General features: G+C 55.6%; 1 protein-coding gene across 1 annotated transcript in view; it reads right to left on the bottom strand.

The window, feature by feature from the left end:
* The window catches only part of LOC309680295 (protein CEPU-1), a gene marked incomplete at its 5' end in the record, with an annotated part of 141539 nt that overhangs the window by 38196 nt on the left and 87904 nt on the right, over positions 1 to 15439 (bottom strand). The window contains one exon of the mRNA XM_082493850.1: positions 13163 to 13395. Coding sequence (XP_082349976.1) covers positions 13163 to 13395 — 233 coding nt within the window. The remainder of the gene's footprint in view (positions 1 to 13162; positions 13396 to 15439) is intronic.

Genomic DNA, 15439 nt, shown 5'->3' with positions numbered 1-15439 from the left:
CGAAGCCTGAAGAGCGGCACGGCCCAAAAGCGCCCGCTCGCATGGATGCTCCGTCGGCACCTGCTTTCCGCGAGGACACGGAAAAGAGCCCGGGAGGGCTGCCAGGCCAGGTATTGCCGAGGGGCCGCGGGAGGCGAGAGCACCGCCGGTTAAAAAAAAAAAAATAATAAAAAATTAGGCGGCAGGCTGCGGGAGAGCACAGCAGGATATCCGCGTACACAGAGGGGCAATTAAAATTTCATTACCCGATCTCAAGCCAAATAGGCTGTGTTTGACAGAGTTAAAAGGAAAGGAAAAGGAGGGAGCGACGCTACCGCCAGGCAGGGATATGGCTGCGTGGGGGCTGTTCTCCTGTTCCATTAGGACCGCTCCTACATTTTCCGTTTCTCCTAAACAAAGCCCTCGAGCCTTCTTCTCGGCCACCCTCGCGCCTCCGGGAACGCCGGGAAAGCCGCGGGGAGTCATCTCCCCCCCAGAGCATCCTTTAATTTCCCTATTTGTCTTTCTAATGCCCAGCCTCATCACCAGCATCGTCTATTCCCCATGTGCTCCTGCTTTTCACGGAAGGACTATTTTTACCCCTTCCTTCCTCTGCCGTCTTCTCCTCCCGTTTAATCATTTTGGGGGCTCTTTATCCACAGTTTCCTTCCCTTTCTTTCCTCTTCCCTTTTCATTTTTAAAACCTGCAGCTCTCCGATTCAAAATCATTACTGTTTTTAACTTGGCTCGAGCCTCTTTAATTAAGTTACTTTCCATTATTTTTTATCTAGTCCATTTGTCTACATCCCCCGCACCCTCCCTCATTCTTCCTTTCCTCCCCAAGGCAGGCTGGGTATGAAATCTTACATTTCCATTTGGCTAACAATCACTTTGAATTTTTAAATGCTATTAAATTGGATCACACCGGTCACCGGACTGGAGTTGTCGAGCTGTGATATTTACTCGCGCCAGTCAAAGGGAAATGAAATTGCGGCGGTTCGGGGAGGGCGATGGGGGAGCGCAGATTTATTCTGCCCGCGGTACTTGCAAACAGGCACAATCCCTTTGGATTTTCCAGCAAGTTCAAAGGAAACTCTTACGCTCAACCATGAATGTATTGTAATGTCTTTAATAAATCAATTACTTGTTGGCAGGGAAGTGTCACTGCATCTCCAATCCTTGTAATCACCTCAGCCTTGCTGTGTTTTAAGCGCTGAAAAACCAGCGAGGCAGACGGGGAGCCAGAAGAAGCATCGGCACAGGGCAAAAAACTTGTCGAAAGATGCAGAAAGCAATTTGCATGGCGCAAAAACACACCTGCCCAGTGACCCCCAGCACCAGAATGAAGACGTCACGGTGGTTGGGTGACCCCACCAGCCCCATCACCCTTCCCGGGGCGCCTCCGGGACGCAAAATTTTGGGAGGGACAACCACGAGAGGTTCGCCAAGAACCCCGAGTATTACGCCCGTGGTGAGCATCGCTCTCGCAGGCAATTTGCACAAGGCGGCATTTTCCCACCGCCCCCAGGAGCCAGACGACCTTCGGCTGCACCTTAATTAGGGACCTGAGTTTCGTGCTCCTGCCTTTGGGAGGGTATTCCAATTTCGCAAAAAAGAGGCCTTCTCCGCTCGAAAATTTGCTAAAGAGAGTGGGATTTGATTACAAAGCAGTGCTGGCCAAATCCATCCCCCCTCCTCCTCTCTCTGCAGACAATACCCTCCCCTCCACAACAACAATCGTCTGAGCACAAACAGACAACAAAGCTTTTCAAAAAGTAATGAACTCCGGTCGGAGCCAAGGCAGGAAGGGTTTAATGCTCAGCTCGGAAAGCTTGGCGAGGCCATCAATTATACAGTCCTGCTGCTGAAGGAGCAAAAAAAAAAATAAAATAAAATAATAAAAAAAAAAATTCAGATAGACTTGGCCAAAAAGAAAAGATAGGGAAGGAAAACACAGCGAGAGAGATTTAATTCCACGAGCAGTGTTTGCAAAAGAGGAGGAGGATCAAAGGCTGAAGCTCTCGGGCTGGCTGCGAGGAGGAGGGATTACAAGGAGGGCGAACCACGGAGAAGACATCTCTGTCGACCCCTCGTCTGGAGGCTGGTCCGGGGTACAAATTCGGGAGCCCGTTCGCTGCGAGGGCTCGGGGATGGGGAGTTTTTGGCAACGAGGTGGGGGGGGTGGATTGAGACCTGTTCATCTCATCTCATGTAAGACAGCAAGCCAGGACGGGGGCTGCGACCTTCGCTGCCTTGTCCCAGTCTTACACCAGATGCTACTGGAGGAAAGGAGAGGAACCCAGAGCTGAAATCACCTGGGCATCTCTACTGCCGGTTAGATGGGACCAGCAACCCAGACATGAAAAATAAGCGCGTGGGTCTACCTGGAGCAACGAGACCTCCCTGTCCTCCTGCCTGCACCCGCTGGGGCCGTGCTGCACGGCTCTTCCAGGGACCCGCCTCGGGACTAACGAACAAAGCCACCTCGTTTCCAAGGGCCGGGGCGGAGGGGACTCACTGCTATCCCGCACCACCAGCCTCGCACACAGACAACCAGCCAGACCCGGAAAACCCAAACCAGAAGTCTTTCAAGACCATATTTCCACCTTTTTTTTTTCCTGAAGGACCACGTATCCACCTATTTTGTCCTTAACTTTTTGTTCTCCGCTTCCCACTTTTCCTCCCCTTTCTCCTTTGCTAAATCTCTTTTCTCCTCCATTGCAGCACAGGAAAAGAAGGGCAGAACAAGACCACAACTCTCCCGACGTTTCGCTGCCACTCCCCTTCTCCAAGCTTCAACCTCCCCTTCAAAACCCATGAAAAAACAGCGCAGAAAACACCACGTTTCCCCCCTGGTCCTCCCCTTCATCCCTCCAAGGGGCTCAGTGACCCCGTCCCTTAAGCTCGGGGATATTTGTGGGAGGTTTTCTAGCACCCGGTGCCCACCGCGCGATGCGGCAGGGCCGGGCTGGCTTTTCGGCAGCTGTTCCCTTGGCCTCTCCTTTATCTCCAGCATTGTGTTCACATCTGCTTCCCCCTCCGCCTCTTTCCCCGCCGCTGGGAGCCCGGTTTTAAATCACTGCTCAGCGCGCCGGCTGCCAGGCGCGGGTTTCATGCCGCCCAGCACGTCCCCTTTGGATGGGTACCCAGAAACCGTTCGCAAGCCTCCCCCTGCCTTTTTATTTTTTCCTCCTTTTTTTAATCCTCCTGAACCTGCCAGCGCTGCCACACTGCTTCCCCCTCCTCCCTTTTGGCCGCGGAGTTATCTTGGCTCTGGAAGCATGTTCAGACACCTGGTTGCTGGCAGCGCGGGGCTTTGGCAGCGGCCGGCCGCGTGCGGCGCTCCGATAGGGAAAAGGGAGGCGAGCGGAGCCCAGCCGGTGCGGGTCAGGGCGGCCCACCTTGGCTAGCGGGGACGTGCCGGTGGCCACTTTCACCGGTCCCACCTGGCCGGTGGCTTTCTGGCGGCAGTCCCACCACCCGCACCCCTCAGGAGTTTTGGCAACTTCTGGTTTCGCCGGGGATTTGGAGGGTAGAAAAGCCCGGCTTTGGACGGCATCGCCCCGGAGCTGCGGTTTGGGAGATGCGTTTAGGACAAGACGTGGCCATCTGCGGTTTCCTTGCCCGGCAGAGAGCACGTGCTCCCCAGCATGGCAATTTTGGCAGAGCAAGGCAGCAAAACGCCTCGGGAGCAAAGAGGGATGGGATGCTTCACAGCCGCGCCGCCCACGCACCGGCTCCAGACTAAACTCCCCTCTCACGCTGCAATCTCTCCACGCTACGAGAAGATAAAAAGAGAGGGCTATATCCTTCTCCCGGCCAGTAACACACCAACTGCCCTGAAAAGCTTGGCGGATGCCTGCCCGACCTCCTTTCACCCGTGGTCTGTGCGGGATTGCCAGCCAGGATCCCCGTGGGTACCACCTTCCATGGCAAAAGCTGCATCAAATGACCAAAGCGCCTTGGGCAGAGCCCCCAGCTCCTGCTTGCTCCGATTCCCCGAGCTTTCGCTTCTGGATTCACCTCTGGAGGGACTGGCCGGAAAAAATCAGCTCAAAAGGCCAAAAAAGAAGAGCCAGATTAAAGTATCAACTCTGAATTTATGCTCCGGACTTAAGGTTTAATAATGCAACAGAAAATCAATATTTAATAAAGCAAATGATGGAGAAAAACACTGAATGGGAGATGAGCCGCTGCTCGTGTTTTCAAACATGTAACTCCCAGAGGAGCCGGTTTGGCAGGATGGATGCGGTACCAGATTGCCACGAAGCGCTGGCACGCAGGACGCCCCAGGTCCCAGCGATTCCAGCTCCGGTGTCAGGGGGGCTCCCGGGTCTTTTATTAAAGGACAAACAAGGAATTACTACGGTGGTCAGAGTCCAAATACCCATGGAGCGAGATCAAATGCTGATGCGCAAGGGGAGCCGAGCAGCTGCCTCGCTGAACGGGCCCAGATTTGGGCTGGGGCTGGCGGCTGGGCTAGCGAAACGCCGGCAGGCAGGCAGCAGCGTACCCAAATTCCAGTCTCAACTGCACCGAGAAGAGCTGTCGGAGGGATGGAGATCTCCTGACAAGCCGGGAGGGCGCGCGGTGGCTCGAAGCGGGGGATAAATCCCCGCTTGCCGAAGCAGCAGAAGAGGTGGTGTAGGTAGTTCAGGGGTGCAGGAGAGCAACCGGGGCATCAGAGGGGGCTGGCAGGCGCGGTGGCATGGCGAGCGCGCATCCCTGGGCGTGCGGGGCCCGGGCGGGACGAGGGATGCGGCAGGGATGCGGGCAGGATGCTGAGGCCGCTTCGGCAGCTCTGCCTCCCTCCCCTGGAGGCTGGAGAACACTGCAGCGAGCCCATGGCACAGAGGTGTCACCTGCGCCTTCCGCAAAGCAACGGCTCCCTGCCAGCACCAGCGCGCGGCCTCGCTGCATCTGTCGGATTTGGGGTGGGTGGGGAAAGCGGGCAGAAGGAGCGAGCCTGAGGAACGGACGCCGTGAGATGTTCAACCCCGCAGGCAGGACACCGCGTGCCTGAGCCGTTCCCGACTCCCTCCACGCACGGAACACCGGTGCCCAGCTGCAGAGCATCCCCCGCAACGGCCAGCACTGCAATAATAAATGCCTTTTACGGCAGCCGTCCTCCCTGTCTCCCTCTCCCACCACCCCCACTAAGCTTTTCCAACCCCGGTACAACCCGCACCGCCAACTGGGAAGAGGGGAAATTTTCCCCGTGCCCACCCAGGCGACGGCGGGTGCTGCACGGGGCGCACAGCTCGGGACGCACGAAGAGCCCTGCCCCATCTCGCAAAGGCTCTGGATAAATCCTCAAAACAAAGGAGACTCTCCCTTGCACAGGTAGGTACCTCCCCGGGGCGGCCAAGCGAGCTCCGGTGCCCTTGGACGAAACCCCCTCCTCGCGCTCGCCGCCTGCGCCGGGTCGCCTGCCCGGCCCTGCAGCACCGCAATAATTTGTAGCTTGTGCTGGGACCCTTCACGATGAGAGATGACATATAAATATAAAATGTTATCGCTCCATAACAGCCACATGCTATAAAAACGCCGGGCAGAAGGATCTGGAACTAGATGGAGGCAGCGCTTTAAATCCTTCCCTGCAGAGTTACTGCCGCGAAAAACAACAGACCCGCTCCGAAGAGCTCCGGCAACGGAGGGAGAAGAGGAAAGGCCCCGACAAAAACACTGCAATTGTGGAATTAGGCAAATAAGGTGACTTTATACCGGCGCGACCTTCCTGTGCTGACAACGCTGGGGTAGCTGTAGTACCGGCGCACCACCCACGTCTCCTCCCGTTCACCCCCTGCCGCGCCGTTCGGCGGATGCTCCGTGTTACTATAGTAACAACAAAGCGCCGGTACCAATATTACACTACAACGAGTTGACTCTGCTCCTGCGATTACGATAACAATGCTGTTACTGTAGTAACATTGCATTGTCGAGGTCTCGCGGTTCTACCCTTAATTTCATTGTCGTAAGATTAAATTGCAATAATGTTATTGAGCCGCCATTAGCGTTGCCACGGTAACAGCAACATTAAGGTAGCGCTATCGCATTACAGTGGTCCAAACGTTCCACCACAAATATTTTAATGTAGTAAAACAAAAGAGATTACTGCAGCAACATTAAACTGCAGTGACCTCATTAAAGCACCGCCGGCTTTATCGCGCCCAACGAAGGTACTTCGGAAGCCCCTCCGCGGCGGCGGGGTGATGCCCGACGCGCATCCCGGCGGCGCAGGCGCTGCCGTGCCACCCCTCTGGCTGGATGAGTCCCTGGGGGAAGGAGGGGGACCCACCACGCAGGGGGTGAGCTCCAGACCCTCCAGATGACTTTGGTCCTCCTCCAGCCCCGCCACGAGAGCTGCCGGCGCAGCGTGCCGCCGGCCTCCCGCTCTCACCCGCTCCGCTGAAGGGATTAGCGGAGCCGCCGGTGAATGGCTCCGGGTGAGGCGGGCGACCTCTCCCTGAAAGCCTTTGGAGAGGATGGGTGAACGGGAACCGCCGGGAGCTCGCCGGCTCAGAAAGGCTCAAAGAGGAGTAGGCTCTTGTTTGCGAGAAGAGGGGTGATGAGAGGGCGACCTCCGCCGCTCCGCGCGTCTCCGAGGGAGTAGCGAAGAGAGTCGCCGCGAGCTCGCCGTGCCGCCGCGGAATAGCACACGGGAGGAGGCAAACAGCGGAGCCCCGGGGGTGCCGGAGGTGGGAAAGGCCCCAGCGGGCACCGCTGAGCTCTCCCAGCACCAGGGCACGGGGGGCTGCCGGCGGGGACCGCAAAGGGCTCGTGTCGGCACTGCTTAGGGGAACGCCGCAACACACCGGATTACAGCGTTAGCAGGTCACCGGGGGGAGGAAAACAGAGAGATTCACCACAGCTGCGAAAAACACGAAGGAAATGAAAACGGTCTGGGTGTCCTATGAATCACCGGTTCTTCCTTCCCCTCAGCTCCGTTCTCCTGCCAACTACTTCTCCTTGGGAACAGCGCGCATCCTCCCATGGGTCTGGCGGCGCCTGGCCCGCGAGCATCGCTGGGCTGCCAGGAAAGCTCGGAGGATGCCTTCCCTTCACCGCTGCTTCTCCATCACCGACTTGCCCTCTTTCTAATGAGGACAGGGGTTGAGCACTGTCCACCTCCCCATCCCTCCCGCTCTTCACCCCCCTCCTGCACCAGCAGGGCTCACCCACAGCCTCCGGGAAGGGGGATGAAGCCACAGCACGGGTGGGACACAGCATCCCTGGCGGGATACAGCATCCCTGGTAGGACACAGCATCCCTGGTGGGACACAGCATCCCTGGCTCCCTCCAGCAACAGGGCAGGCATGTAACTGGGGCAGCCCGGAGCAAGCGCTTCCAGTATGGGATCTGCTTCCCCCTCCCTTCCCGCCCCATGATATAATTGCTAATTAATAATAACGTTTAGCTCTGAGATAGCGCGCTCCATCTTCAAAGACCTCTGTCGACATTAATGAATTAATCCTCATCAACCCCCCTGTGCAGGAGGTGACAATTATTATCTCTGCCTCGCAGATGTTAAATTGATTTGCAAAGAGGTCAAGTGAGTTGGGGGCGGCCGGAGGGAGCCCGACCCAGCCCCGGGGTCCCCACGGAGAAGCGAGGGCTGATATAACCTTGGGAGGGAGACGGAGAGATGCGGGAGCAGCAGAGAGGAGGGGATGCTTCCCGGGGGCAGAGCAAAGCCAACAACTAGGGCAGCGTGCGAGAGCGCGTGGGAGACCTTCAAGTCCTCGACAACAGCCCCGATACAAAAGGAAAAGATGCTTTGACGGAAGGACGGTGATTAGCAACAAAAGAGAGATGGGGAAGAATGCATCAGTCAAAGGAGCCGAGAGCGCAGGCGAAGCGAGGGAGGATTGTGATTTTGTGCCGCTGGTTTCTTTCCCCTCCACCACTCTGGGGGGCCTCTCCCAGCTCTCCGCATGCCTTTTAAGAAGGCATTACCTAAACCTGTTTTTCCTTCTAGAAGGGACAGCTGTTCTTACGGGGGGAAAGCTGCGGACACACCAGAAAAAACCCACGCCAGAAGCAACTTCTGTAGTTTCTGCTGGGAAGCATCCTACCTGGTGTGCGATTCCAGCCCGTGGCCAACGTCTCCACACCACTGAGTTACCAAACAGCCCTGGGAACATCCCTCTGTCCCCTCCTCAGTCTCAGCACCGGTGGCTTTAGTGGTGGAGGGGGCAGGTCCAGCCCTCCTGGCTCCGGCGGCGGTGCCAAAGCTCCCGGGCAGGAAAGGCTCTGAGCATCTCCAGCAAAAAAAAAAACCCAAACAAACCCAAACCCAGGCGCAGGCAATGCATTCCCACTACTCTGCTGTCCCTGCAAGCCCCTTCGAGGCCATTGGACAAGAGTGAGGATGACCGCAGGGTCTGATCCTTCCTCGGTGCTGCAGGTGTTTCCCGTGCACCCCGGTGCAAGGCAGAAAGCGGCCACAAAAAGTTATCCTCGTTCTCCCGCGAGTCAAAGGGGCTTATGGCATCAAAGGAAAAATTAATTGGGCAGAGTTCGGCGCTTGAAACAAAGCCGACTCAGGTGCCGCAGCCCCGCTGGTGGCTTTATCTCGCCGGTGCACACCTTGGCAGCGATGCTCCCGGTGCCACCGGTACGCCACGTCTGCCCCCCGCCACCGGGACAGCCCCGTGCTGCCTGCGCCCGCAGCCCCCAGACTCCGGCGAGCAGGTAATTAACTCCCAAACAAAGGCAGGGATTTGCAGATTAACCCGGGCCGGGGAAAGAGTGGGAAAACTCATTTACACCAAACAAAAGGGGAGGGGTGATTAGTTGCTCCAGTGACAACAGAAAGAGCCAGATAGGGCCAGGGAAACTGATAAAGAAGCGGGGAAAGCGCTAATATCCCCCAGTTGCCTGCCTTTTTTGTACATTTTTCTATTTTATTTTTTTTTTTTTACTTCTCTCTTTCTTTCTTTCTTTCTAAGCACTAAAACTCCACCATTTTCTATCATGCAAATTTGTGTGCCTAAGTGAGATTAAACTCCGCGCAGGCACCCTGCCTCCTTTCCCCAAGTCCATTTCCCGCGCCGAGATAAGGCCAACTTCCCTTAATGCATCTTACAAGGCAGTGGGAGTGTTTCGCAGGCGCGCGTTGGAGACGGCTTATTATCAATACAAATAAGAGCTTTCCAGACACCGGCCGCCTCCTCCTCCTCCTCCCTCCTCGCTCTCTTTTAAAGCCGGGGACCCGGAGAACAGCTGAAATAGCTGAAGTGTCCTGCGGGGAGAAGGGGGAGGCTGCGCCTGAGATGCTGCTGCTGCTGCAGGGGCAAGAAGTGGGACTGGCTAAGGAAAGCAGAGCGGGATACAGGAGAGGAGAGGCAGGGAAAGCATCGCTCCGCAGAGGTCTATGGGGCCCAAGTCCTCTTTCTCGCTCTGGGGTTTGTGCCTCCCTCCCAGTTTAGCAAGCAGAGCTTCTCTTTGGGATTTTCACCCAGAAACACCTCGTTCTCCCCAAGGATTATAGGATTACAGAATGGTTTGGGTTGGAAGGGACCTTGAAGACCATGTTGGCCACCTCCCCCCAGCCCAGGTTGCCCCACGCCCCGTCCAACCTGGCCTTGAGCACCTCCAGGGATGGGGCAGCCACAGCTGCTCGGGGCACCCTGCGCCAGGGGCTCACCGCCCGCACAGGGAATAATTTCTTCCTCATATCTCACCTAAATCTCCCCTCTTCCCGTTTGAAGCCATCACCCCTCATCCCATCACTCCATGCCCTTGTAAAAAGTCCCTCTCCAGCTTTCTTGTAGGCGCCAAAAGGACCTTTCTTGTAGGTCTGAAGCGAACTCCTGCAAACATGGGAAGTGCTGCTGCCCTGTGCTTTGTCTGGTCTAAGGACAACTCCTCCTAAGAAGAAACGAGGGCTGAGGGAGCGGGACAGGCAGGGACCACCTTCCAAACACTGCAGATGCCACCGGCGCCCCCTGAGCTGCTCATTTGAAGCCTGAGAGCTTCTTTCCTGGGGAGATCCAAGTGCAAAGAACCTCCTTGTACCTTTTGTTGTTGCTTCACATCAACTCGGCATCACCAACGCTGCGCCTGACCCCGTTTAAAGCAGTGCCCGAAATAGCAGGTCTGAACTTTGATGGATTCAATGCCGAGGGTCTGTAGTCTCATCGTTCCTGGGCTCATTTGTCCCATATTAGCACAGAGGCAGCGAGAAGGAGACACGCACCGACTCGCTATTCCCGGATCGGCAGCAATCACCTTTTGTCACAGGATTTCAAGAGCGACAAGTGTTTCCGAAAGCCTGACCGACGAGGGAAGGTGGGAGAAACGGAGCTTGCATCGTTTCGGAAAGAAGGATGGCTAAGGGGCGACACGGTGACGACCTTCCCAAAAGCTAAAGGTTGTTACAAAGAGGACGCTGATCAATTGTTCCCCGCGTCCGCTGGGAGCAGGCTGAGGAAAAACTCCACTTCATTTGCAACAAAGAAGGTTTAAGTTAGATATTAGCTATACATTTTCTAATTATAAAGGTAGTGAGGCAGTAGAATAGATTGTCTAGGGAGACTGAAGAACCTGCTTTGTTAAAGATTTTCAAGAATAGCTTTCACATGTGTTTGCCAGCGATGTCCCTGCCTCGTTGCAGGGGGACGGGCCCAATTAGCTCTTGAGGTGCCTTCTACCCACCTATTTTGGGATCTCAGCCATCAATACAGTCAACCTAGAAATAAAGGTGCGGCGTTTCCCTTGCTGCAGTGTGGACATCCTTGGTTCCTTGTGGTTTCTAGCTGATCCTCTCCCACCGCCCTGGGGAACCATTCCCAACCCTCATCCCCTAAAGGACGCTGCTTCTCCCACCCCCCTACCCATCTTCTGTTATTTGGTCTGCCCTCCCCCAGCACTGCTCCAGCATCCCTTGGCAGACACCATGGGATGTCCCAGCTCCTCAGTCCCTCCGTCCACAGCCATTTCCCAGCGACAGTCCCTAAACTTGGGGAGAAGGAGGGATGCACGGCGTGGGCTGAGGGTGTCCGGACCTTGGCTGATAAGGCACCCATCACGCAGGCTGCTGAAATCCCGGCTGGAAGGGGAAGAGCTCCTCACCCCCTGCGGCCGGTGCCTTTGGAGAGCACAGCCTGCCCCGGGGCACAATTTAATTGCATCCTGAGAGGCTGGAGCGCTCCTGCCTCCAGAGCTGTGCCCCCAGGCGCAGCAAGGAAAAGTCAAGGACCTGCTTAGAGCAACCCTCTTTCTGGCTGCACCTGGACTAACCCTGTTTAAAAGGGTTCCCCCCCACACACTTTTCCATCTCCTCTCACTGCTTCTCCCTTCCTCTCAGGCTGTGGGAAGGGTTAAGAGGCTCCACAGTGTGCTTGAATGTGGCACATCCCCGAAATCCGGCGCTCGGACACCCCGCTTCCCTGGGAGGGAGGGGGTAGCGCTGATTCCTGCAAGCTGAACGTCTTTTAGGAAAGGATTAAACCGGCTTGCGTATTTATTTGGCCCATTTTCCAAGGTGGGAGAGTTAACCCTGGCACCCCAGCCAAATTTTAATCGGGGTCATTAAGGCAGGCCTCCCTTTAATTGGACACGATATTCACTTTCACGTCCTGCTCCAGCGCGTTGCTGCGCATCAGGCGCTCGCCACCTTCCACCCAAAAGAGCTGGGTGAGCCCTTGAAATGAGGGGTCTGGCTCCTGAGAGACGGTATTTCCACCAGCAGTGGTGAGGATATTCACCACGCTATAGGACTGAGTCCATCACTGAACCCTCCAGTACTTAACTGCACTGCTGGAAGGAGTTAAGATACAACATTCTCCTCCGGTACCCAAACATCTCCTCCTCATGATATAGAAAGACACAGGAGGGATGGAGCCGCACGTCTGGCGATACGGGAAATTTAGGTCAGGAAACGGGAATCGGAAGAGAACAGACAGAAATTGTCCTGCATCACCCCAGCGCCTGATAGCGACTTCAGGACTTGCGGGTGATCGACTTTGGCTTAAGAAACTCAGGCAGGTAATAAGAGATTGCAAGATAAACAGCAAAGACCCGGGCTGGCAACGCATCCGCTTTTTCTCGGCGGTTAATGGAGATGGAGAAAGTCCGGCTCTGTTTCGTTTGCTTGATTGCTCGAAGAGGAAAAAGAAAACGGAAAGGGAGGGAGGGGGGAAAAATAAAGGCCCTGGGTTTGGGTTTCCCCCCTCCCCTTTCTATTCATTAGGCTGTCAATAATGCTCAGGCATGGCATATCGACGGCGGATTAGCTCAACCCGACTCTGTGTACAAGACCAATGCCTTTTTAACCCAGCTTGTTTCCAAATCAATACCCCCATCAGCATTCGAAAATTAGCCCGAGACGAGATTCCAATACTCAAGCCAGTGTGTCATGCTAAGAGGGCTCCCGGCCAAATCACAGAAGGAGGAGGGGGGGAAAAAGGTTGCTAGGAAGGGATTAGAAATTTTCCATTAATCTTCCCCGAGGCTGCCTCCCTAAGAGCGCAGCGAGCCCCGTACGTCCCACCACGCAGGCTCCCCCTTGCCCAGCAGGCGTCCCGCCGCATGGACAGGGGAGATATCTTGCGTGAAGGTCCATCTGCTTGGCCGTCGCGTGTGGCCACGCTTGCACGTCCCCTCTCGAGGGCCCGTGCTGTGCTTGCACGCTTGCTGAAGAGCGCACGTACGCACCCCATGGACCGGGCACGCCTCGGCGAGGGGCGCTTGGCCACCGTGAGCGCTCCACCACCCCACGCTGGCCTTCCTCCTCGCCGAAGCACAGAGTTTCAACACACAAAGACATATTGTTGCTAGGCACACACACACCCCCGCAGAGTACACAAATCTGCCGGCTCTCTCTTTTCCCCCAACACAAGTTTTACTTCTAGCACTGCCTCCAGCACGGAAAACAAAAAAAACCCAACCCAAACCCATCAAAATACAACAACAACAAACAGCAACATGGGTTTGCTCGTGACTACTGCGGCAGGCAGGGCTGCCTGTATCAGAAACAAAAAAATCCAGGATAGCGAGATAAATACATTGCCCAACTTCACTGGGACTCTCCAAGCCCACTGGTCAGCCTCTACGTATGCACCGAGTTGTCTTACACGCTCAACGTAGCCGCAACGGGAGGAGAAGACACCAGGGCGAAAGGGTTGAAGAGAAACCAAAGCGCCAAGCCCAACCCCTCCACGAATTCCCGTCTTCTTACCTTGCACGATGAGGTGGACACGCGATGTCTTGGGGTGATTGTCTGTCTGCACGGAGCAGGTGTAGGGGCCCTCATCGTACACATCCACGTCTTGGATCTGGATGCTGTACTGGGTTTTGGTGTTGGCCAAGAGCACCACTCGAGGGTCCAAGCACCACTTGTCATTGCCGGCATAGAGGATGCTGCTGCGGTTCAGCCAGGCCACTCGGGTGACTCGGTTATCCACGGAGCACCTGGGGAGAAAGCGGAGAGGTGACCCATCAGTGCGCTGCTCTTGGGTGCTCTGTCCCCCCGTCCCCAGCCCCTCCTGGTCCTCCTGGCGCTATTTTTAGCTTTGCTGCCAGCAGCAGTTTCAGAGACCGAGTGCTTTCAGTGTCTAAAGAGGACCACGTCAGCACTTTACGTGCAGTGCTGAGGGCACCGACATCCATCTAAACTGGTGGCTCCAGAGATTTGCCCAAGAGCTTCATGATGATTTCAGTTGTAGAGAGGTCAGAGCCACCAAGCTCCAGTCACTGAAGGACCTTTCACCCCTCTGTTCACATTTGCTCCTTTGCAACCTCAGAGAGAACCAGAGCTGAGCCAAAACCTCCATCCTGAGTCCAAACCACACTTTTTTTTTGGGGGGGGGGGGGGGCGGAGATGCAGGTTGCTACCTCCTGCCCAAACCCATCACTTGTCATTCTGCCCGCAGACCTTCGTATCCCTGCAGCCGGGCAAAGACACGCAAAGCGGAGCTGGGAAAGCCGCTCGCTCTGCCTCACAGAGGAGCGAGGGAAATTCATCTCGGGAGAGAGCCAGCTCTGACACCCCTCTGAAGAGGAACCTTGAGCTTCCCACCATTCGTCCCTTCTGTCAGCTCTTCCTTCCCTACCCATCATCTGCATCGCTGCGCCTCCCTCACTTACTGCCCCCCGCCCCAGCCAAGCATCTCGCTTATCGAGTGATGGTTTGGAGGCAGAAAGCTCCTATATCCAGCCTCACTAAGGCACTGCGCCCCCTCAGAAGACAATACGGCGCAAACCTAGGAGAGCCTTTGCTCCCAAAGGAGGTTATTTTCCTGTCCATGTTAGTGGGAGTAGTCTTGCTCCTCCCAAAGGTCTCTGCCAGCCCTGTAACCCTCCGTCCCCAGGCCCCCAAGCAAGGGTTGAACCCTCCGTTTCCACAAATGGTCTCCAGATAGGTGAGGAACACAGGCCCTGCTGTCCAAGCCTTTCCCCAAGCAGCGGAAACCCGCAGTCCCAGAAGCCGGCTAAAACCCCGCTTCCCTCCGAGCGAGCACGTTTGGGATTACGGAGCCGTTCGGACTTAGCCGCGCTTTGCTGGGTGCCGGCGACAGAAGATAACGTCCCTCCATAAAACCACTCAGCCTCAGATCCACTGTTTATATTCTCCCCAATCTACTTCATTACTTGTGCAGTGGGCTGGGATGCAAATTAACTTCGGAGGTGCCGGAAAAGAGCGCGGCAGCCTCTGGGAGGTCTCGCACGGGGTAACCTCAACGAATGCGAGGGGTTTAATGGGCTATACGTGCTGGACCGCCGTAGCAGGGGAGGTTCACGCCAGGGATGGACCTATCTGCGGCATGCGGTCCGTCAGGGACTTATCCTGACACTTTAGGGATTGGTTTTTGGGCAGAGCCACTGCGTAAGTAGTAACAATAAAAGCAAGACGGCTCAAATCCTCACTGAGGTTCACGCAGCCATCTACAGCCTCTGTCCGTCTGTCTCCTCGCTGGTGGGCTCCTTCTCTTCTCATGTCCACTACTGATGCCAGCGAAGGCACAGGCACCCACCTGGGGACAAGCTGTCTCATCTCATCTAGTCCATTTCTGGAGGCATCCCTTTGGCCCCAGTGATTACAGGAGGAGCCTAAATAACCCACCCGGCCTCAACGCACAACATTTGGAGGTTAAGGCTGAGGGATCCCCCTGAGATGATGTGCCCAAGGCGAGACGGGCACTCTGCAGCCCGCAGCTGCCCCGCTGATTTGCTAGGCAAGTACCCAAGCGACTGCACCATCCTCCCTCTCTGGTGTGAAAAACATCCGATAAATTAAACAATTTTACTGCTGTTCCATAATGATATTACGATAATAATAAATTAAATGCGAGCAGATTTTTATTATCTACATAAAAAAAGCAATAGATTCAGCCTGGGCTGAACACCAAGAACTCGGCTGTTGCTCTCAGCTGCATTACAACTTGAGAAAAACCTCAAAGTTGAGTTGCTCAAGTTGGGCAAAACTTGAAACGTTTTCCCAGAGGACGGCTTTAGC

This window comes from Vanellus vanellus, assembly GCF_965231255.1.
Source record: "Vanellus vanellus genome assembly, chromosome: 21".
Lineage (NCBI taxonomy): Eukaryota > Metazoa > Chordata > Aves > Charadriiformes > Charadriidae > Vanellus > Vanellus vanellus.
This window is presented reverse-complemented; position numbering and strand designations above follow the sequence as displayed.